This window comes from Haliotis rubra, unplaced genomic scaffold (assembly GCF_003918875.1).
Source record: "Haliotis rubra isolate DU_JTF1 unplaced genomic scaffold, ASM391887v1 Scf404, whole genome shotgun sequence".
Taxonomy (NCBI): Eukaryota; Metazoa; Mollusca; class Gastropoda; order Lepetellida; family Haliotidae; genus Haliotis; species Haliotis rubra.
Genome location: NW_025767085.1, coordinates 882823 through 908211, shown reverse-complemented (window position 1 = coordinate 908211; position 25389 = coordinate 882823). Strand labels below are relative to the sequence as shown.

General features: G+C 38.6%; 1 protein-coding gene across 1 annotated transcript in view; it reads left to right on the top strand.

Moving 5' to 3' along the window:
* Window positions 1-25389, top strand: part of LOC124287681 (protein disulfide-isomerase A5-like) — a 44552-nt gene that overhangs the window by 6134 nt on the left and 13029 nt on the right. Inside the window, exons 2-11 of the mRNA XM_046724187.1 lie at window positions 11611-11740; window positions 19809-19896; window positions 20411-20479; window positions 21812-21857; window positions 21976-22068; window positions 22227-22287; window positions 22937-23004; window positions 23549-23640; window positions 24248-24316; window positions 25015-25219. Of these exons, the coding sequence (XP_046580143.1) occupies window positions 11611-11740; window positions 19809-19896; window positions 20411-20479; window positions 21812-21857; window positions 21976-22068; window positions 22227-22287; window positions 22937-23004; window positions 23549-23640; window positions 24248-24316; window positions 25015-25219 (921 nt within the window). The remainder of the gene's footprint in view (window positions 1-11610; window positions 11741-19808; window positions 19897-20410; window positions 20480-21811; window positions 21858-21975; window positions 22069-22226; window positions 22288-22936; window positions 23005-23548; window positions 23641-24247; window positions 24317-25014; window positions 25220-25389) is intronic.

Here is a 25389-nt window from a genome sequence, read left to right as displayed (position 1 = left end):
ATCCACTTGTGGTGGAAAATGTTACCTGCACTGGGTGCAACCTGACAATAAACGCTACCTGCATTAGTAATAATTTACCAACGTTAATGTAGCCTGGATATTGCAAACTCGATCCCTGTGGTATCATTCTGGTATGAAGTTTTTGATAGTGGAATATTTGGTTTGTTGGTCAAATTTGTTATTTGTTATGGTTCGTTAATCCTGATTGTTGATAATTATGTAAAAGAACAAGCAAACCATGCAGTGATAAAAGTCACTTCAAGGTCTACAAGTACAAAGTGTGACAACATAAATCCTTCATAAATCTAAATTCTACAAGCCATTATGATTCCATTTTCCATTGCCAAACTTGCTTCAGCTCATGTTAGTCTCAATTCTCATGTACAACAGGGTGCAAATGGCGGATTAAGATCAGATGGATTTCATCTTGAATAATTTAATTTTACATCATATTTTATTGCTACTTTCTGCTCTATCATCATGTTCATCAGTCATTTTATGAAGCAGCAAGAAATTGCTTTGAAATGTTGTGAGAACACCATAGAAAATGAAGGAAGATGAAAGGCTCTGTGAAGTTTATTGACAAAGTAGTACAAGATGGGATTACATGCACTGATGCATGCTAACTTGGTTTAAACATATTTTTATTTCAAAGAAATCTGGATTGGTAAAATAGCAAACTTGCTTATGTTAATACCTCTCCAGGTAATGTGTTGAATCGGCTGGTTAGTACACATAGTGCACAAATGAAATACATAGTCAGTATTTTGAAGTCAGTAGTGTCAGTGGAAAATTATGATTATGCAGTTAACCTTTCTACGCAGAGTTTAAAAATTGCTCAAATGCTAACTTCACAGGTCATGCCATTATTAATCCTTATTTATGAATTTTTTTCTTTTTATGCGAGACAAATTGTGGGTTTTCAAATGCTTTCCAAGAAAAGATGGTGCTGGAGAGACCGAGTTGTCCAAGTTGATGTGGCATTTATGATTATCAAGAGTAATAAAGTTCCATTCCATAACAAGAATATGATTATATTTACCCTGAGTATGTTAATCACCATTGTTGTTTAAGATTATGTCAATGTGTCCATCTTCTTATCAGTAATATATCACCAGGGTTTTAGCTCTCAACTCACAGACATGGGTGTCCCGGAAACTCCCAATTATTAGTCTTAAGGGTAATAGTGGGCCAAATCAGGGTCAAGTGAAGTAACTGTGGAGAGAACTGTATGTTATGATAATATCTTTAGAGCCTGGAATGAATCACTGATCATGTGGACTGATGGATGAAATTATGCACATTACTGCTCTGAAAGAAACAACCAAACACTTAACAAAGTCACAGATGTGTTGTGGGACAATGAATAATAATGTGCGTCCAGAGGGATGCAGTGCATTTTTTTCTGCATACATTCTCTATACTTGTGTGTACTGGACGGACATTTACACGGCACGTAAAACCCTGTAGCACAGATTTCTCTTGCATATGACACTAATTTGATTAGACAGCTGTGTAACATGTGTAAATCTTACAATATAATCTGGTTGAAAAATTACACTGTGGTAGCGATGGATTCAAAGTAGGAAGAAATGTATTACACTTGATATCAAGGATGCAGATGTGGAGAGGTTTGTTGAAGCAGGATCATGTCAGGAGATCTTGATCACCTTGATCACATTCTGTGGTTTATCAGCATCTTCCAGCATCCCAGTGATCAGATGTTTGAGCTGCTCCACATTAAGCCGGCAGGCCTGGCTGTTAAGTAAAGGAAATACAACTAACACTTGCACTGTTTGCTTATCTGATCTGACCTTGCTCTGTGAATACTTATATTTGCATAGTATCTCTCGTCACCTTGTTCTGTCCTGCTCCCAGAGGGCAATACCAAGCCGTTGGTCATCATTCACAGTACTGTGGGGAAACATTTGTCTCATTTCACTGCTCAAGACAAACAAAATAAATATACCCTAAAATCACTTTTGTATAGATGCAAGTGAAATGTGATTTTGAAATAATTGTATGCATACACTGATAAAAGGTTTCATTTTACTAATAGTTTAACAATGATTGTGAGACCTTTTATTCTGGTTTGGGCCTAGAAGTCAAAATAGGTGGCCAAGAAAGAAATATATAATTTTCGACTTTCAAATTAGTCTTACTAGTTATGAATGAAAAAGAAACATGTTTTATTGTAAAGATAATGAAAGATAACTAACTGATGTTTTATGGTAAGAAAATACATCTTTGTTTGCATTATTCAGCATTTCTAGGAGCGGTGGGGTGGCCTTGTGGTTAAAGCGTTCGCTCGTCACGCCAAAGACCTGGGTTCTCTTCCCCACATGGGAACAATTTGTGAAGCCCATATCTGGTGTCCCCCGCCGTAATATTGCTGGAATATTGCTAAAAGCGGCATAAAACACAACTCACTCACTCAATCACTATATCTGTCAAGCAGAGGTTGTAATATCTCGTTGCTTTTTCATTTGATCTAATTGTAAGACAGAGTTAAAAAAAAAACCCAGTTTTGTCGAAAGATTGTTCTTCTTTCTAATTTCACATACTGTTCAAAGCACTGTTAAATGAATCCCCTTTATTATTAGAGATAGCTGGAAAACTGATATAATACCTCACAGACCATCATGTTGTCCTCATTCAGTGTGCAGATCTTATAAAAATTCTTGCGTATGTATCTACAAACCATTGATTTGAAAAATAAATATGTCCGAATTTCACTAAAACTCCCAGTGTTCAGAGTACTGTATTAGTAAACTTCTTGATATTTAGGGAATGCAACAAGGTAGCGTTCATCTGAAGCAGGGTTATATTGTGGTGTTGTTCAGTGTCAAGCATTATCATATTACGTACACACAGTGTAGAGATGGATGATCTTTGGACCACATGACACTTGAACCAACAAGCACTTCAAACTGTATCTGAAAAATAAGACATTTAAACGCCATACATGTCATGCTGAGTCTTTATCATATGGCAGTATTTGATTGGTCAATCAAGGTTGGGCAATTTGTGATCGCAGGGACTTTGGGAATGGATTCAGGGGTCAATATAAGTTTACCATAATGCTAGCCCTGGGTATATGAGGTTGGTTATACATGGCATATTGATGAAGAGATGTTATGACCCACAATGAATAACAGGGCTCGATTTAAGATATGTAAACCTACTTGCACCAGGTGCAACCTAAGATAAAAACCTAGTTGCACCAGCAAATTCCAGTTGCACTGCTTTTATTGCAATATGTACTGTAAGAAAGATGCTATTGAATTATTTAGATGTTTTATTCAGAGTTTACCCAATCAAAAATTGAGTTGCACCTGGTGCAAGTTAGACTAATAACTAGGTTGCACTATTTAATATTGGGTTGCACCAGTGCAAGTAACAAAGCACTCAATCGAGCCCTGAATAATAATGTGCGTCCAGAGAGATGCAGTGCATTTTTTTTCTGCAAACATTCTCTATACTTGTGTGTACTGGACAGACATTTACGCGGCACGATGGATTCAAAGTATTATGGTAGAAATGTATTGCACTTGATATCAAGGATGCAGATGTGGAGAGGTTTGTTGAAGCAGGATCATGTCAGGAGATCTTGATCACCCTGATCACATTCTGTGGTTTATCAGCATCTTTCAGCATCCCTGTGATCAGATGTTTGGGAGGTGTTTGTGCATAGGGGTGGGGTGGTTGTAGGGAGGTGACATTTTCTCAATTTGAGGGTCTCACAGAGAATCACTGTGGGGTGTCTTTTGATGTCCTTCTGCTATTATTGATGGTTTCCAGCAGCTTCACACAGCCTTGAGTCAAGACCCACAGTGTATGTTTTTGTGTACTGATCCTGAGGGGGGATTTTTCTAAATTTCAGGATTATATGTGTTTTTAAAAATCAGACTAATGAGTTTTGAAATACATTATATAAGTTTTGGAAGAACAGTTGTGTTACAACCATATGAACAGTGTTAGGAATTCGCCCTTGAAACCCCCTTGTGACTTTATTCCTTGTTACTATGGTAACAGAATTCTCTCATCCATTACTGTGAACTTTGAAGCATGATTCCATATGAAGAAAATATGGTGTGTTTTTTCAATCTGGAACCCTTCAGGGCTCACTTTTGTATTTGGAGAAGGAAAGTGACAGAGGAAAAGATTGATGCATAGATTCAGTAAAATAATTGTGATTTGTAGCCATTCAGAGATGTGGCACCGAGCTGTAAATCATGAAGTGTTCATTGGCTGTAACCCTGCTTGTGTGATATTCCAAGGTCCCCAGACGGGACATTCATTGCAATGGAAACTATTTAAGTCTTGTTTCATTCTGAATATTTCTTATGGGATATCGTATGCCGAATACTGTAATTAGTAAAATATTACAGTACTAAAATGTGTTTTGCATCAGGGTATGAAAATGTCTGAAAACACTTTTACTGTCAGTTTTGAGCACTGATCCAAAGTTTAATAACGTGTATGGCCACCATTGACCTGAATACCGCGCCTTCAAGGCGCTCTAGGCATTGACCAGATGAGTCTGTCTAGAGTCTGTTGTGGAATGTTCTGCCATTCTCTCCGCAATGCCTGTTCAAGCTGATCCAGAGTCTGAGGATCTGACGGAGGAGGCGTACACTGCGCTTTCGAGGATGTCCCAAGCATGTTCAATAGGATTCAGGTCAGGAGACCTTGCAGGCCAGTCCATATGGGTGATGTTGTTGGTCTGAAGAACATCAGTGACAACTCTTGCTTTCGATGTGGGCCGGGCATTGTCATCCATGAAGATGAAGTTAGGACCTGCTTGCTGAGCCACGGAATGATCACAGGTGTGACAATTTAGATCTCGGTACCTCCACACCTGTCATCATGGTACCTCGTCTGATGACCACAAGATCAGCCAAGTAATAACTTCATATACCCATGAAGAAAATATGGTGGAAAAAATACTTGTTGCTTAACTTTTGTGAGGAGTATATAAATCACAGAACAGCACTCTAAATTGAATGTTCTTTTTTGTATTGGGGTTTACAGAGGGAGAGAATATTTTTAGAAAATTAGCGCCTCAATTATTTGGAAATTACATTTCATGTAAGACCTGTGTTAGATTTAAACAATAAAAAAATTAATGATGGATTAGGTTTTGTGTCAATCAACCGATGACTGATCTGAAATTCAATCTCCCTCATCTGACACAGGTGTCAACTCTCCATTGGGAGCCAGCTGTACTCAATAAATACCAAAATCTCCTTTAGTATTGATTAATACATGTGAAATGTGATCGTCTGATCAATGTAAATACACTAATGAAATCTTGTACTCTTTTTCACACTACTGGTTTCATCACTGTTCATTTGTCATAGGTCAGTTTCAATTTCTGGGTGTGGATGACCATGTGTATTATGTATAGCTAGTTAATTATTCATTCACTTTGTGGACATACCAGGCTACATCGTGCTTGGTTGCTGTTGGCTGTCCAAGAGTTCTGGGTGTGTTGAATTAAAGGCATAAATACACGCTGAAGTGTGTTCTAAGTTCTCTTTAACCACACACCTGAAATATGCTGCTTCTTATAGTAAGACCATTAAATTTGCTGACAACTAAAGATCCAGTGATGGTAATCATCACTGACGAGTGAGTAGTATTTGAGAGCTGTACTTGTGAAGTAGTTCTCAGGGCTACAGTTTTGCTGCAGACACAATATAACCGACAGAAAATGTAAACACGCTTAATCTTTTTGCCTTTTGTCAAGCAGGACTAGGTACTAACTCAGAACACCAGAGATGAAAAAGAATAGTGGGTAGTTTTGAAAAGATCCTGCCTATCTATAGCTGAAAGCAGGGATAGAAATACTATGCCTTAGGGCACCAGACAAATATTTTAGGTGTGCCTTTCAGAAATTGAGTATGCCCACATGTTTTAGAATAAATAACAATGATGATGATCATTTGAAATTTATTGTTAAATAAAGAAATGGGTTTATGAGCATTCAAATATGTATGGTATTATTCAATTTGGAAAAAAATAATTGTTTGGGGGATTAAATGACTAAATGTGAGTTATGTCTCTGAAAAATCAGGTGTGTCAAAAGAGCACCGAGAACATTTTTTAGCAGTGCCATTTCAATATTTACCGTGCCATGGCACACTAATATATGGGGTATTTCGAACCCTGGAAAGTACTTAACTGTGAATCCATAAGTGGTGTCATGAAACTGATTTCCTGACTGACCCTATAAACTGCTTCCAACCCAAATGTTTTTTTTGCACTGTTCATTAACTTGATTGATATTCGTTTTGATGTTTACTCGATCGCCAGTTTCCTGTTTGCTGTGAAACTCGTATAACCTCACTTTTCGTCTGTGTCAGTGAACATTTCGATTTCTCCATGCAGCAGTGAGTGGATTTAGTTCTGTGAAATAATTTTACTGTGTGCAGTGCATGAAATTCTGTCTTACCTGACAGCATCATGTCGAAGAACATTTCTATCTTTGCACAGAGGAAAACTGATCTTTATTGTGAAAGTTGAAAAAAACCCGGAAGCAACATTGGAACTGCTAATGGTCATGATATCCTTGTGTGAGACGTACATTTCAGGGGTATTTGTCTAAACAATACAAAACATCAAAAATATGCTTTTAAAATATGTAATTATCCCCCGGCGCGCGTTTAACGCAAAGCGGGGGGGTATAGTATTAGGCTCCGTTCGTCCGTATGAATTGGAATATCTTAAGAACCGTTGACTGGATTCTTTTCATATTTGGTACCTAGGTTCATCACAGTAACAGAAAGGTCCCAGTCAGGTTTGGTGACCTTGATCTTCATTTCAAGGTCACAAGGGGACTTAAACGTTTTACCCTTGTCAGCGAGATATCTCAAGAACCGTTCACCGGATTTTGTTCATATTCAACACCAAGCTTTATCTAGGGAAGGCGCAGGGGCCCAGTTGATTTTGGTGACCTTCACCTAAAATGGCGACACTGAAGATTTCAGCATGTTAAGCTACATGTTAAGCTTGTCAGCGAGATACCTCAAGAACCGTTCACTGGATTTTCTCCATATTTGACACCAAGCTTCATCTAGGAAAGGTGCAAGTTCCAGTCGATTTTGGTCACCTTCACATAATTTTCAAGGTCACGGCGATACTTTGAAGATTTCAGCATCTTAAACTTCATGTTAAGATTGTCAGCTGAGATATCTCAAGAACAGTTCACTGGATTTTCTTCATAGACTTTCAAGACTGTTTTTCAATAAGCAATTTCTTTATTACTATTTTGCATATTTCATACACTAAGACATTCATGTCAAGGTCAAAGTGAGTCTTGAAAATATTTGTGTGTTTGAACAACTACAGAGAAGATATCAAGAGAGGTTGACTGGTCATGTTTTTGTTTACATGTAACTTCATCTTAAATTACAACCTTAGCTTTCATTACTTTTTAGTTTGATTTGATAATTTGCGTCGGGGGATTATGTCACCTTAGTGACAATGCTTGTTTCAAATCTTTTGGGGCTACAGATAAAATTGCCTCAGCTTCTTCACTTTTGCCAATGGCTTCCAGGAAAGAACTATTTGTAGGCATACAGCAACTTTGAAGCTGGCATTTCTAAAGAAAAGAAATAAAAGGTGAGCATTTGTTTTGTGTGTTAAAAATTTAATGAAAAATAAAATGCAAATATAAAATTAAATAGAAGTACTAAAAGATTATGAGTTATAAGTCATATTTTTATAAGGGAATTGTTCTGCCTCTTACCCGTCTCTCTCTATACATGATTTTTCGTTATTTTTACATAATATTTCCCAGTAGAATATGGAAGTTATCCATGAATGGTGTCACCTACTGTCATCTTTCAACTTGTAAGAAATGCTTATGAAACAATTTGTTATATCTTAATAAAGTACATATAACAGCTCCCATAGATTTCAATTAGGCTTCCCAACTATTATGGACTTGCACGGGCTGCATTCTGTATATTTGTTTCCGTGTTTTGTGACAGACAAACACAAGCCTTGCTGTATATTCATTGTTGAAGCTGATACAATTAGTGCATTGATTGTGGTGTAACATGTGTTGTGCCCCTACACATATGGATCTGACACTTGGTGGGGACATCTAGATCTGTATCATGGATCGCTGTGGTCTGTGCCTGATGGTGGTCAGGACCCAGCAGTACAATACACAGCATGCAACAGCTGGGTCTAACCTCGGGGGCTGAATTCCCTGTCATTGATTCATGTGTACACTACCTCCGCGCTTTCCGCTTATAATGGGTTGTGCCATGTAGAACAGGTTAAAAATGCTGAAGAAGTATATAGACCTCTGTGAATGATTGGTTGCACACACAGCTTTAATTAAGATTAGTTAGTGTATTAAGTAGAAAGGTTTAATACTATGCTGCCATTTATTTATTTAGCTAAGTACATTTTACACGTACATTTAACAATAGTGAGTGAGTTTAGTTTTGTGCCGCACTCAGCAATATTCCAGGTATATGACAGCGGTCTGTAAATAATCGCATCTGTAAATAATCGCGTGACAATCGAGTGATCAACAGCATGAGCATTGATATGCGCAATTGGGAACCGATGACATGGGACTCAATGAGCTATACTCAACCAAATCAGCGAGCCTGACCACCCGATCACGTTAGTTGCCTCGTACGACAAGCATGGATTACTGAAGACCAGTTATAACACGGATCTGCATGGGTCTCGACGAATGAAAAATAAATAAAAGTTAAACAGATCATAACAGCCAAACTTTTCATATTTTGAAGTGCTCATGGTTTCCACTACTTTTTGATGTGACTAGGTAGGTGACAATGGCTTTGTACGACTGTTTCAGATGTATGATATTTCTTGGTAGGCATAGATCAGATAAATTTTTGTTCCAAACTGTGATTTGTGGGATTGCGTGACAGCAAATGAAGCCTTCAATAACCAGTAATGAAAAATGATATGACACCTTTAATCAGTCAAGACAAACTAACCTCTAATACAGGCCCCTGAGCATATACTTTATAGAACGTTGATCCGTCTTCGACACCCCACGTCCTCTCTATCCCCACTTCCCAGCTCTCCACTGAGCAGCTTATCCACAAGTCTCAGATTCCCTTAATAGCAGAAATTTTCCCTTCTGCTAAGAGGTTACTGTAAAATGTATAGTCTAAATAATGCAGGTGTAGATTTTCACGATCTTCCATCTTATTTGGGCTCCTTTTCAATTTAAGTGTGAGACAAAGCTTTGCATAACATCTCCTTCTCAGCTCCTGAAATTAAGACTTGAGGGTTCCTCAGTGCTTGGGGATTCCTTTATAGAAATATTTTTATTTGACCTTATACCCGACTTCATTTCGGTCACTATGAGTTGTTCTGTATAGATTGGCAGATGCTGAAGCCTTTAGCCCTTGGCTGCATCAGTCGTGAACTGCAGCATCTCGTATGTACACTCAATTACTCCTGCCCACAAGTAACAGACAACCATTGCAACCTTCTTGGATTCATATCCACTGACTGTTAGCTACATTATTTGCACAACAGGATTTAGCAAGCGGCAAGTTTTTGTTTCCTTTAAATTGAAAAGAAGCCAGTTGGCCGCTTGAAAAAACTCTTTGGATTAGATCATTGAGGGTTAATAGAAACATCCTTAATTGCTTGATCATTGGCAGGCTTACAGATTCCTCCCTAACTTCAGTAAAATACCAAGATCAATTGAAGTTTGGTCTCAAACAGCGCCTGAAGCCAACCATCCTCAACTCAGGCTAATATTGATTTCAATGTCAGTATTGCATTCTGTATAAATGAAGCCTGAACATATTGAATTTTGTGCTTTTGATGTGAGATTAACATGGTGAACTGGATGAAGAATATAGGTGTCTGTATTTATTGTGCAGTTGCGCATGCATTACATGCATGTTTATGAGGAGACAGGATAATATGCGTCGGTGTACATAACCATTCACAACCTGTGCACATTCCGCACGCTTAGTTAAACAAATCACGTGGGTCACATTAGGCTATTGTAGTGTTTACATCTGGTTGGCATTTCAGCATCAATAACCACTTTGATAAGCGGCAAGATAGCTGATGCGACATTAAACAATGATTACGCTCTCACCGTCAGCCGCCGATTATGATTGGATTGTTACAAGGCTCACAAGAATGTATACTATTCAAAAGGAATTAAGGAACATACCATACACACGATGCTCATCATACTCTTGATGTTCTCATATCACGATATAGTTAATCTGCCGTGGTAGAACAACTTCATTTTTTTAAATCAAAGTCTTCAATCATCAAAAAAGTCCTTGTCATCATTTGTAATTGTTGAATGAAAATGTCTGATTTGTAGAAGATCAAACGAAAGAGTGCTTTTTTGTAATAATGTTCATTACTATATTGATTAAATGCCGGTGAATGATTTGCATTGAATTGGTTATGTAAAAATAAAGTGCATATTTTCTCCCAATTGATTGACTGCATTTAACTGTGCAACATATCAATCAAACATATTTGTCTGTGTTACATACCCAGTACTATATCTGTGCCTGTGTTACATACCCAGTACTATATCTGTGCCTGTGTTACATACCCAGTACTATATCTGTGTCTGTGTTACATACCCAGTACTATATCTGTGTCTGTGTTACATACCCAGTACTATATCTGTGTCTGTGTTACATACCCAGTACTATATCTGTGTCTGTGTGTTACATACCCAGTACTATATCTGTGTCTGTGTTAGGTACTATATCTGTGTCCATACCCAGTACTATATCTGTGTGTTACATACTGTACTATATCTGTGTCTGTGTTACATACCCAGTACTATATCTGTACCCAGTACTATATCTGTGTCTGTGTTTACATACCCAGTACTATATCTGTGTCTGTGTGTTACATACCCAGTACTATATCTGTGTCTGTGTTACATACCCAGTACTATATCTGTGTCTGTGTTACATACCCAGTACTATATCTGTGTCTATATCTGTGTCTGTGTTACATACCCAGTACTATATCTGTGTCTGTGTTACATACTATATCTGTGTCTGTGTTACATACCCAGTATATATCTGTGTCTGTGTTACAGTACTATATCTGTGTTCCTGTGTTACATACCCAGTACTATATCTGTGTCTGTGTTACATACCCAGTACTGTACATACCCAGTATCTATGTGTGTGTGTTACATACCCAGTACTATCTGTGTCTGTGTTACATACCCAGTACTATATCTATGTTACATACCCAGTACTGTGTCTGTGTTACATACCCAGTACTATATATATCTGTGTCTGTTACATACCAAGTACAGTACTATATCTGTGTCTGTGTTACATACCCAGTTACATACCCAGTACTATATCTGTGTCTGTGTGTTACATACCCAGTACTATATCTGTGTCTGTGTTACATACCCAGTACTATATCTGTGTCTGTGTGTTACATACCCAGTACTATATCTGTGTCTGTGTTTACATACCCAGTACTATATCTGTGTCTGTGTTACATACCCAGTACTATATCTGTGCCTGTGTTACATACCCAGTACTAAATCTGTGTCTGTGTTACATACCCAGTACTATATCTGTGCCTGTGTTTCAGTCTCTCATCCCCACCCACCTGCAGGCCAAGCAAGGGAAGCCCAGCCTCATCCTCAGGGTAGACGATTACAAGGAATACAAGAAACTACTCAGGACCAAAACAAACCTCCTGGTTATATTTGCTCAATCTGGTGAGTTATTTACTGTTACGTTTGTGTATGATAAGCAGGTTAGGTCAAGTATCACTCTTGTATTGAGGCTGATTGTCTGCTGGTAGCATTCAACCACTGCTTGTTCTAGAACTAGTAGTAGACTTGTACTTGTACAAACTGATTTTAACACTATACAGTGTCATAAATGCTTGTTAACGTATGGGAGTTACAATCACCTCAGTACCAAGATAGCTTTGTAAAATGCCCTAACTTTGGAAGACCATCACTATGTGTTTTGATGCAGAACGTCATCATACCTACGGGGTGGAATTCCATCCTCTCCCTTCCAACAACCACTTTGACGGCTAGGACTGCTGCAGCCAACCCTAGGCAGTTGGTAGGGCAATAATGCATTTAACTTTCTGAAGTGAAATGTAAGTGATGCTCATTGCTTGTTCGTGCAACAGATGCAACCAAATATGCTGCTACTGTTTGTAGGTAGACCTAGTTTTGCTGCAGGGTAAGTCACGTCTTGGACAGTGGTCAGTAACAGTCTGGCTACTGCTGTGGGGAAACACTTTTTCTCATTGGGAAACTAACAATTGTTTTTTTGCATCAACTCACAGAGTCCTTTCTCATAATACTGTGGTGATTCCGTTTAGAATTGCTTCTTTGCAACCTTTGCTGATGGAAACGTTCTGGTGTCAATTCTAGGCGTGAATAAGTACATGGCAGGATACACTGGTTCACTGAGACAGCTCTTTGGGGACTTGTTCCCCAGAAATACCTTCTGGCCATAAGAAGCAACCAAACCTTCAGGTGCTCTAACTCGGTAGCTTGGTTGATGGTGTGTTGTTGTACTGCTGTTGGCTTTGATTGTCACCACAATATCGATCAACAGATTGTTCTGGTTCAGATTTGCTTATCCACAGACTGCACTCACATACCTGGAATATTGCTGAGGGCTTTGGAAATAAACAAGCAAGCCTTCGTGAGGCAAAATAGAGAGACTTAGGTAAGGCTGAGGTGGTCATTATTTGTGAGCCGGTTGACTTGAGCATACCCTCAAGACGCGAATCATTGTTGGTACTATCAGCCATTTGTCTACCATTATCAGCCAATGGTCTAGCACTGTCAGCCAATGGTCTAGCACTATCAGCCAATGGTCTAGCACTGTCAGCCATTGGTCTAGCACTATCAACCATTGGTCCAGCACTATCAACCAATGGTCTAACACTATCAGTCATTGGTCTAGCACTATCAGCGAATGGTCTAGCACTATCAGTCATTGGTCTAGCACTATCAGCCAATGGTCTAACACTATCAGTCATTGGTCTAGCACTATCAGCCATTGGTCTAGCACTATCAGCCAATGGTCTAGCACTATCAGCCATTTGTCTGGCACAGGCTGGTTTGTTCAGGGGCTACTGTGATGTTACTGAAATATAGTGGACTGTGTGTACAGAGAACATCCACTCACTCACTCACTCACTCACTCACAGTTATCTCCCTTGTAGAGACATCACAGCTGATTCCTAACTTCAGTTCATGATCATGGTATAGACTCAGTGGTTACAGTTTTTGCTTGTCATGCCAAAGGCCTGTGTTCATTGGGTACAATGTGTGAAGCCCATTTCTGGTGTCCCCTGCCATAATAAAGCTGGAATACTGCTACTACTCACTCAATCCAGATCACGAGGGTGCGTACAGTACATAGCTTATACAGTGAGTATCACATATACAGCAAGCTCTATGGTCCATCCCCTGTTGTATGTCATCACACCATGTGCTTATTAAATATTAAAATCTAATTAGGGTTTGGGGGACATACGTTTGTTATCTGTAGTTAGAAGAATGTACCCTTTGGCTGATCAAGGGCAACACAAGGTTTTTCATGTTTGATATACCATGCTGTGATTGCATGACCTGGGAAATATCTGATGTATAATCAGGGGGGAAGAAGTTAACAGGAATGATATTGAATACTGGTACTGAAGATGTGTTGGAGGGATTACAATGCATTGGTTGGTGATCGTGACAGTATAGTCCGTAGTGATGTCCCCAGGGAGAACTGTGACCAAGATGTAATGTGTCCATATCATGTAACTTTGATGTAGTGTGTGTCCATGGTGACATGTAACCTCACACTGTAACACACACTCACACAGACATGCACACATTCTCACAAACGCACAGTAACACACATGTGTGCAGCCATGCGCCTCACGCACATGCACGTGCATGCACACTAGTGGTGGTCCGATTAATTGAAATAATCGAAGATTGGTCGCAGTGCCTAAACAACCAAGCAGTCGATTGTGTTTTCTCATAATGGAACACAACCAATTTTGGAACACTTGTTTGCATCAACGAGATTTTACACAAGGTTGGTTATGTCTGTGTCATTAAATTTACATTTCATAAGCACTACAAGCTCAATCCAAGTCATGATTGAATATATCTTAAGGAATCCAGGAAATATGTGTTCCTAACATACTAATCATCCTTTAAATATGCGAAATTTGCCAATGGATTTTGTACAATTTGCAAAAACCCCAAATTACTACATGTTTCTTCTTTATTTTTTTTTGTGTGCATTAACAAAGATAACAGGAACATTTGATAAATGACGCTAACCAATTATTTTCGATGATTGATCAGTTGTAATGAACCGATCATCAATTATGAGATTTTAACCAATTCCCAACACTAGTGCACACACACACACACAGTAATGCTTACACACACAACCCCTTGAAGCTCATTGATGTGTCCTCACACAGACACACACATGCATGTGCGAACACACACACACACACACACACACACACACACACACACACACACACACACACTCTTTCTCTCTCACACTCACATTCACACTCTCACGCACTAACCCTAACACACAGTTAACACATTAACAAAGTTATTATATGTTCCGCCCGCCACTAATACATCTTCTGTGCTTATAACAATGGATAGGATGTCAACAAATGAGGATGTGTTTTAATCTTTACTACATTTCGTTTTCACATAACACCAATCTGTTTCCCTCAAGATCAATTTACTCTGGAGGTAGAAGAGATAATTGTAAACAGCTGTCAGATGAGTGACTGTTACTATGGAGTACACAGTTATAGTACTGTCGGAAATGCTAGAAAAATGCTTTTTGACTCATATTTAAAATTCAGAGGTATTACGGTTACTTAAATAACAAATATCACTTTAAGAAACATCTACCTAATGTAGACCGAGGGAATAAATTTTGAGACATGCCCTAAAATGTGTTTTTACTGATAAAAATACCAAAAACTTAGAAAAATAAGCGGTAGTGGGACGTTATTTGATACAAACTGCCTGTGTTACGTCATCAGCATGCACGGTATCGACAGGTGAAATTGACACCTGAGCACACGCTCGGGGGAGGGGTCATCTCAATAGATGTTTTCTTAAAAATGTTGAATATGTGTACGTATAGTATACATGTGTGTGTGTGTGTGTGTGTGTGTGTGTGTGTGTTTGTTTTGAAATAAACATACAAATAACTGTACATTGGAAAGAATCCTATCACTTGTGTTATCTTAGCGATTGATTGTAGAAATGTGCAACATTTTAATAAATGTTTTGCATGTCAACAGTATATTTCATTGAAAACATATGGATGTAATTCGGTCAGTTTAATCTAGTTGTGAACATTGGCCAAAGATTTAACTAAGTCACTGGTGTAGCTTCTTTAGACTATATATATTCTTCTTCTCATAAAGTTTGTAGACCGCCCGTCTAAGTACTCCCTTGTCAAAAGTTGTCAAGGATGGTTTTACGTCCCGGTTTTGCTCTTTGAGACCGTCCCTGTCTTATCTGATTTGTTCACAATATTGTAAACTTGTTCGTAAGACATACCAGCAGCTGTAATAAACCCTTTCTAAACTAATGAAAGGTTTACCTCTGTCTTTTTCACGCACAAAAAACTTATAAACCTTTGCATAAATCGACTGCAAATAGTTGGCCATAGTGAACGCTGTGATAAAGATGTGCATGCATGACGGGAAACTTATTTATCAAGACTTAACATTTATATTAATATGTCTTCAATGAAGAAACGATAATAAATTAAAGTAACAGAAACATTCAACATTTATTTGTTTAAGAAAAACGCAAATTCATATTTTTACATCGCCTGTATTATTAGCATTAATGTAAAGACTATTTCAGATTTCTGTTGTTGAACTGTTGTGTTGGTACCAAATTCTCTCCTGTAAACTGCCCTTTAAATGCATGGGAATGTTAAATCGATTGAAATAAAAATTAGGTACACCATAGGCGAGTTGATATATTGACAACATAGTACATTTATCACCTTTATAAAGATAGTAAGGCTGAAAAGCATATTTCTAGCATTTCCGACAGTACTTTAAGACACACTTGTCCTCTCTCACACACTGATAAGGACCTCAGTGTTTGCAGAACACTCTCTGCTGCTGCTGCTCTGGGACCAAGTCTTGTTCTTGTAGTCACTCCTTTGACACTGTGTCCATGAATGTGCTCTGGGATTGAAATGCTTTGTGATTAAAAAACTAGGTGTCCCTTGAATATGTGTGTATTGAAGTTCATATTAGTAAATTGTGAAGATACATCTTTATCGTTTACTTTAGACTCAAAGTAACTGTTTTTGTTGACATTTTAAAGTAATATTCTGACCCATGGCACTCTTCAGGTCAACAAACCAGGAAACATTATTATCAAAACCTTGCTCATTCACTTTCTATGCTGTTGACTACTGCTTAGACATATTCCAGTGAAGGGGCAGTGGGGTAGCCAAGCATTTGCTTGTCACACATTTACTCGTTGCTAAAGTCAGCGTAAAATCCAACTCACTCACTCACTCCCTACATGGTAAAGCAACAACACTATACTTAAACATGGTAAAGCGGCAACACTATACTTAAACATGTAAAGCAACAACACTATACTTGTACATGATAAAGCAACAACACTATACTTAAACATGGTAAAGCAACAACACTACACTTAGACATGGTAAAGCAACAACACTATGCTTAAGCATGGTGAAGCAACACTACTATACTTAAACATGGTAAAGCAACAACACCAAACTTAAACATGGTAAAGGAGCAACACCATACTTAAACATGGTAAAGGAGCAACACCATACTTAAACATGGTAAAGGAGCAACACCATACTTAAACATCGTAAAGCAACAACGCTATACTTAGACATGGTAAAGTAGCAACACTATGCTTAAACATGATAAAACAACAACTCTATACTAAAAACATGGTAAAGCAACAACACTATACTTAAGCATGGTAAAGCAACAATGCTATACTTAAACATGGTAAAGCAACAATGCTATACTTAAACATGGTAAAGCACCAACACCAAACATAAACATGGCAAAGGAGCAACACCATACTTAAACATAGTAAAGCACCAACACTATACTTAAACATGGTAAAGCAACAACACTATACTTAAACATGGTAGAGCAACAACACCAAACTTAAACATGGCAAAGGAGCAACACCAAACTTAAACATGGTAAAGCACCAGCACTATACTTAAACATGGTAAAGCAACAACACTATACTTAAACATGGTAAAGCAACAACATTATACTTAAACATGGTAAAGCAACAACACTATACTTAAACATGGTAAAGCAACAACGCTATACGTAAACATTGTAAAGTAGCAACACTATACTTAAACATGGTAAAGCAACAACACTATACTTAGACATGGTAAAGCAACAACACTATACTTAGACATGGTAAAGCAACAACGCTATACTTAAACATGGTAAAGCAACAATGCTATACGTAAACATGGTAAAGTAGCAACACTATACTTAAACATGGTACAGCAACAACACCATATTTAACTGTGGTAAATTAAAACATAATACTTTAGAATGGTGACCAGTTTACCTTACCTTCACTTTCCAGTCGATATATGTTATATATTAATATACTTACATTACCACTTCTATTTACCTTGTTCCATTTGGTTAGTTTACCACATACCTTACTGTAATAAACTACTGAAAAATTGATGATGATCGCTATCTGAATATGCTGTTTAGTGGGACTGCTGAACATTTGATACTGGGTTTCAATTTACATTCTGAGTAGTTTTCATACAAATGCTATATTGCTTGAGTGTCAGTGTTGATCAGCTTCATATACAGGTAGCTTGCTTGGCTTTTTTGTTATCCCCACCGCGCGTTTAGCGCGAAGCGGGGGATATAGTATTAGGCTCCGTCCGTCCCTCCGTACGTAGCGTACATACAAATTGGAATATCTTAAGATCCGTTAACTAGATTCTTTTCATATTTGGTACCTAGGTTCATCACAGTATAAGAAAGGTCCCAGTCAGGTTTGGTGACCTTGACCTTCATTTCAAGGTCACAAGGGGACTTAAACGTTTTACACTTGTCAGCGAGATATCTCAAGAACTGTTAACTAGATTTTCTTCATATTCAACACCAAGCTTTATCTAGGGAAGGCACAGGGCCCAGTCGATTTTGGTGACCTTCACATAATTTCCAAGGTCATGGCGACACTTTGAAGATTTCAGCATATTAACCTTCATGTTGTGCTTGTCAGCGAGATACCTCAAGAACCATTCTCTTGATTTTCTTCATATTCAACACCAAGCGTTATCTAGGGAAGCCACAGGGCCCAGTCGATTTTGGTGACCTTCACTTAATTGTCAAGGTCATGGTGACACTTTGAAGATTCAGCATGTTAACCTGCATATTAAGATGGTCAGCAAGATATCTCAAGAACCATTCACTGGACTTTCTTCATATTTGACACCAAGCTTCATCTAGGGAAAGTGCAAGGCCCAGTCGCTTTTGGTGACCTTCACTTAATTTTCAAGGTCACAAAGACACTTTGAAGATTTCAGCATGTTAAATTGCATGTTAACATAGTCAGCAAGATATCACAAAAAACATTCACTGGATTTTTTCATATTTGACACCAAGCTGCATCTAATGAAGGCGCAGGGCCCAGTCAATTTTGGTGACCTTCACATAATTTTCCAGGTCACTGCGACACTGAAGATTTCAGCATGTTAACCTGAATTCACTGGATTTTCTTCATAGACTTTCAAGACTTCCCTTGAATGCTTTTCTATAAGCAATTTCTTTAGTACCACTTTTGCATATTTCATACAATATGACATTCATGTCAAGGTCAAAGTCAGTCTTGAAATTATATGTGTGTTTCAACAACTAAAGTGAAAGATATCAAGAGAGGTTGACTGGTCATGTTTTTGTTGACATTTAACTTCATCTTAAACTTTAATTACTTTTTAAGTTTGATTTGATAATTCGCAGCGGGGGATTATGTCACCTTAGTGACAATGCTTGTTTTATTTCTGTCACTTCTATTACATGTATATTGTGCACCAAGGTGAAATGGGCTTGTCATGTAACCATAGTTACAAATAGCATCGGGGTATATGTTGTCACTACCAGGATCACAGCACTATGTAAACGTAGCCCTATGGCTCCAGTACAGACAATATGTATGAAGAACCCCTCCAAGTACAACCTGATCCACAGATCATCAATCAGAAATGTGCCTCACATGAATCTTTGCTCCTGGACAAGTAAATGATGGAGATAATTTGTTTGAGTTAAAAAAGTTCAACCGTCTTCTCATGGATTGTTGTTAGAGGCGACTAATGAGATCGGGTGGTCAGGCTCGCTGAATTGGTTGACACATGTCATTGTATCCCAGTTTCGTACAATGATGCTCATCGTGTTGATCACTGGATTGTCTGGTCCAGAGTCGATTATTTACAGACCTTCACCATACAGCTAGAATATTGCTGAGAGCAGCATAAATCTACACTCACTCACTCTCCAATTCAGACCTGATAGATATCTCTGATTTATCTATAATTGATCACTTGTGTGGTTTAATTGAACTGTATATTTTTGTATGATTTATATCCTATAATTTTGACAAGTAATGTCTGATTTGAACAGTTTATAATCAGTGTGAAGCTCTATCCATATTGCCCATTGTCAGTCTCTGCATGGTGTTCTAGAACGTATGTCTTCTCTCTCCTCAGAAAAGGCAGCATCGAAGTCCATGACATTGTTTGAGGATGTGGCTGAGGAAGTGAAAGGAAAGGGCACTATGGCCTTCATCAACTGTGGGTAGGTGGGCTAGTAAGGGAAACCTTCAAATGTCAGTTATTTCTATATCATAAACAGGAGTGCTATTGGGGAGTTTCAAGTTCAACACATTCAAGCTGTGCTAGTATGTTATACACGGAGTAGTTTCAGAATTCCATGGCATTGATACAAAATAGGGAGTATCATCTCAGGAATACTTTTGTTCTAAGTGTGGGTTTTCTTTTGTTTAAGTTCACTCTTTCTCATTTGATGTGTTAAAAAACTGAAGCTGAGATGTTTTAGAAAGTAGACATCTGGTTGGTTCAAGAACCCATGCATCTTTCATTTTGATTCATTGGTCAAAGTTTGCTCAGTTTTTTGCCCTGCTTGACCTTTGGATGAGGTTTCCTCAGATCTTCGAACAGAAGTATGAAATCAAAAGGAAAAGATCTGATTTTGGTGAGACAGGATGACGACAAATTGTTAGACTTAGTTTCATAACTCATTAATTATTATTTCCGTACTGACTAAGAATATTATCTCTTTCTGTTTCCAGAGAGGAAAAAAAATTGTGCAAGAAGTTGAAGTCCACACCTGCAGCTCCATACACCCTCAAGCATTTTAAGTGAGTACACTTATGTCACAGTGCACTAATGTCACGGTGCACTTACGTCACATTGCACTTATGTCACAGTGCACTTATGTCACATTGCACTTATGTCATGGTGCACTTATGTCACATTGCACTTATGTCATGGTGCACTTACATCACATTGCACTTATGTCATGGTGCACTTATGTCACATTGGACTTATGTCTTCGTACACTTATGTCACATTGCACTTATGTCACACTACACTTGTGTCACCGTGCACTTACGTCACGGTGCACTTATGTCACAGTGCACGTACGTCACAGTGCACCTATGTTACAGTACACTTACGTCTCAGTGCACCTATGTTACAGTGCACTTACATCACATTGGACTTACATCACATTGCACTTACGTCACATTGCACTTACATCACAGTGCACTTACGTCACATTGCACTTATGTCACAGTGCACATACTTCACAGTGCACCTATGTCACAGTGCACTTGCGTCACAGTGCACTTACGTCACTGTGCTCTTACATCACAGTGCACTTACGTCACATTGCACTTATGTCACAGTGCACTTACATCACAATACATTTGCATCACAATACATCACAGTACATTTACATCACAGTACATTCACATCACAGTACATTCACCTCACAGTGAACTTACATCACAATACATTGACATACAGTACACTTGCATCACAATACATTTACATCACAATACATCACAGTACATTTACATCACAATGAACTTACATCACAATACATTTACATAACAATACACTTGCATCACAATACATTTACATCACAGTACATTTACATCACAGTGAACTTACATCACAATACATTTACATAACAATACACTTACATCACAATACATTTACATAGCAATACACTTGCATCACAATACATTTACATCACAGTACATTTACATCACAGTACATTCACATCACAGTGAACTTACATCACAATACATTTACATCACAATACATTTACGTTACAATACACTTGCATCACAATACATTTACATCACAGTACATTTACATTACAGTACATTCACATCACAGTGTACTTACATCACAATACATTTACATAACAATACACTTACATCACAATACATTTACATAACAATACACTTGCATCACAATACATTTACAGAACAATACACTTGCATCACAGTACACTTACAAGGGGTAAGAATTTGCTCTCTTTGGTCTCAGGCTTCTTGCAAAGGAAATAAAATTGGATCCAGTGGTCCTAATCTAATATGGTTAATTGTCGTGTTATCATTCATCGTGGGTATGTCAAGTACAACATGTATGTCATAATATCACCCTCTCATGTTTTTCAGAGATGGTGATTACAACCGGGACTACGACAGGAAGTTGGTATTTAAGGTAAGACTTCTTTTTGTACAGGGTAAGGGTTAATATAGCTTTAATGTGCCATCAAGATTAAACATCTCATCAAGATGTTGAATTGTCAATGTGTTCATTTTACCGATTTCTGTTTCAGTCGATGGTGAACTTCATGTTAGACCCCACTGGTGACTTGCCATGGGAGGAGGACTCTACAGCCCAGGACGTCGTCCACATCGACAAGGAGGATGTAAGTACCGCAGCATCAGCATCACAACATACATCTTTTCCAACATGCTGAAGTAATACTGTGCATTAAAATGTGCATACTCAGTTAACTCACCCTTTCAAGCCCAAAAGCTACCAGCCCAGTAAGAATATTATTATATTGTTAACATTCTGTTTCAGGGGTTCAACAAATTGTTGAGAAAAGAGAAACATCCGATGTTGGTGATGTTTTACGCACCATGTGAGTTGACAATGATCAGGGCATAAAGCCTAACACATTAGACTAGGAATGAAGAAGGTCATCTTCACCCATGGAATTTACGTCATTTCAGAAATGATGAACATCATTCAGTGATTATGAAAGTTATAAGATGGGTTCAAATGATTGAGATTTCAAATGTGTCTATATCAGTACTACATGAATAACTTAGGATAGAATATGTAAAACAGACTGATTCTTCAGATTTTCAGGAAACATTATGTCAATATTTCAATGACTTCCAGGCCTTCAATATTCCCTCTGGGGTGAAAATGGTTGTACAGTGCCTCATTCATTGTTCAAATCAATGTCATATCCTCCCTCTTATCTTGGTTCAGATTAAAACTCAGATACTGACTTACCGGTAGGCAGAAAGTCTCTAGTAATCAATGTTGTAATAAGGTGGAACTTGTGAACATGTGTGACAAGATTGTGAGTCATCACAGTTAGTGAGCCCTTAGATTGGTGGTTTGCTGCTCAAGCTTACTTATTATATTGTCTGCAGCATATATGCACCATGTTGGTCCTTTGATATTTTCTAATTAGGTTTATGATTAAATAGGTACATATTTAAGGATTAAAGATACTTGTAATGGATGTTTTGTGGAAGTAACTAAGGTGATATTTGCAGGGTGTGGATACTGCAAGCGATTGAAGCCTGAGTTTGCCTCTGCTGCCACGGAACTACGGGGTAACTACGTAAGTGTTTGTGATATGCCCATAACTGCTTACAAGTAGAATAATTAGAATTGAATAATTGGAATAGGTCCCCTGTAAGTTATGCCTGTTGAAAGAGGCAGTAACTCTGTTTCATTTCAATGACAGATATTTAGCAAGATTCACATATTATCATTGGACATGCTGTCTACTGATGTTTCCTAAAAGTGGAAAGAAACTTCTGCCTCTCTCTCAACCTTTCCCCTCCCAAAAGCAAACAAACCCCAAACCAACAAAAACAAACAACATACACACCCACACATAAACAAACCTGTACCACCACCATGCAATAACACACTACCATGCGTACCACATTAACACCTCCACCACACACCACCACACACACAGATCTGCCACACATTACACCACACACACTGGAGAGCAATTGGAGGGAGCCTTGGGAATGGATGGTTGCATGGAGAAGGAGGTGTACTCATCTTTGGCATATCTGACTTTCCTTGGTTGTGTTGTATCATTTATCAGATATTGTCCTGTCAATGTTATGCCGATATGCTCTCTGTTGTAGGTGCTGGTTGGTATTGATGTCGACAAGCCCCAGCAGATGGCGTTGCGAGCTCAGTACAACATCACAGGTTTTCCAACAATCTACTACTTTGAGTAAGTTTTGTCCTTCATATGAAATGGTTTAAAAGTGGGACCAGCCAACACAAATATAGTTGAGCTGTAACCCAGAGCCCTGCAGGCAGCTGGCACACAAACACCACCTCTGTGGTATAGTGGATAGAGCACCTGCCTGGAGTGTGGAATGTTGGTGCTTTGCCTCTAGACTGGGGCATGCCAAATGAGAACAACAGGTGTTACTTGTTGTCTCCTGCCTGGCATTCAGTGGATAACATAGGAACTGGTCTGCTTGGAGTCAGCATAGTATGTTTTTGTTGGGTTTCTACTACAGCATTGTATCTCAACAGACTGGCACTATACAACTGGTATTAGTTGGGACTGGTACAAGCAGCCACACACACATTCATGCTAATCATTATGTACCTATATTGCCGTAGATAAGCCACATTTTGAGGACCAAAAAAAGCAGTGAAATATAACCACCATTTCACCTCACCTCTAAACTTGTTTTTTTTGTCATAGAATTTCAGCAAATATTTACCCAGCAACACAATTGTACCCTTAAGTCTGTTTCACAATGTATGAACCTGGATCTTTGTAAGCTTGTATAGTCTGGTGACATGTTTGTTTCTGTGTTTGACAGGAAGGGTAGGGTAAAGTACAAGTATGGAGGGGAAAACACCAAGGATGGAATCATCAGCTGGATGAAGGAGTAAGTATTGCCATATGACCAGGTATGAAACATTCTCATTTGGGATAGGCCACAACATCAGGTTCAAGGACAGGTCTGTAGTTTTGCTGCTGCTTGCTTGTATCTGGGTCTTTACTTCTGTTAGAAGGTAAACCCTGGACCCAGGTTACCAGGGGATTCCCAATTTGGACCATGGTTACCAGGGGATTCCCCATTTGGACCTAGATTACCAGGGGATTCCTCATTTGGACCTAGGTTTTCAGGGATTCCCCATTTGGACCTAGATTACCAGGGGATTCCCCTTTGAACCCATTCCTCATCTGGACCTAGGTTACTTGGGGATTCCTCATCTGGACCTAGGTTACCAGGGGATTGCCCATTTGGACCTAGGTTATCAGGGGATTCCCCATTTGGAGCTAGGTATAGTCGCCATCAGTTAGTATCAGTGACATGTCATTGAGAATACTTGTACCCTGATGTGACTATATAATCATTTGCTGACCGCAGAATATTACTGGAATATTGCTCACTGCGGCAGTAAATAAAAATCAGTTACTCAGCACGCTCTCCCACACAACACTCAAATTTATTTTCAGTAGCAAACTTATGCTCATTATTCCTGTTATATTTTTAGTCCAGTCTCTTCTGTTTATGTACGATATGATACGGTAACCCACATTCATCCTGTGAGAGTTACACACGAGTTACCTCCCTTACAGCCCAAAGCCACCACAGGAACCTAAGAAGGAAGCGGAATGGTCAGAGGAGGAGTCTGATGTTGTGCATCTGGATGATGCCAACTTCGCAGACCATATAGCCAAGGACCCATCAGTGTTAGTTATGTTCTATGCACCATGGTGTGGTCATTGTAAGAAGATGAAGCCGGACTACTCAGAAGCTGCCAAGGAAATGAAGGAAGGAGGGGTGAGGATTAGTTTTGGGCGTGGTCAGTGGGTCAGTCTGATCATTAAAGCATTTGCTGGTCACATTTAAGGCCTGGGTTTGAATTCCCACATGAGTATATTGTGTGAAAACCATTCCTGGTGACTGTACGTTTATATTGCTGAAGTATATTGAAAAGTGCATAGTTGGCC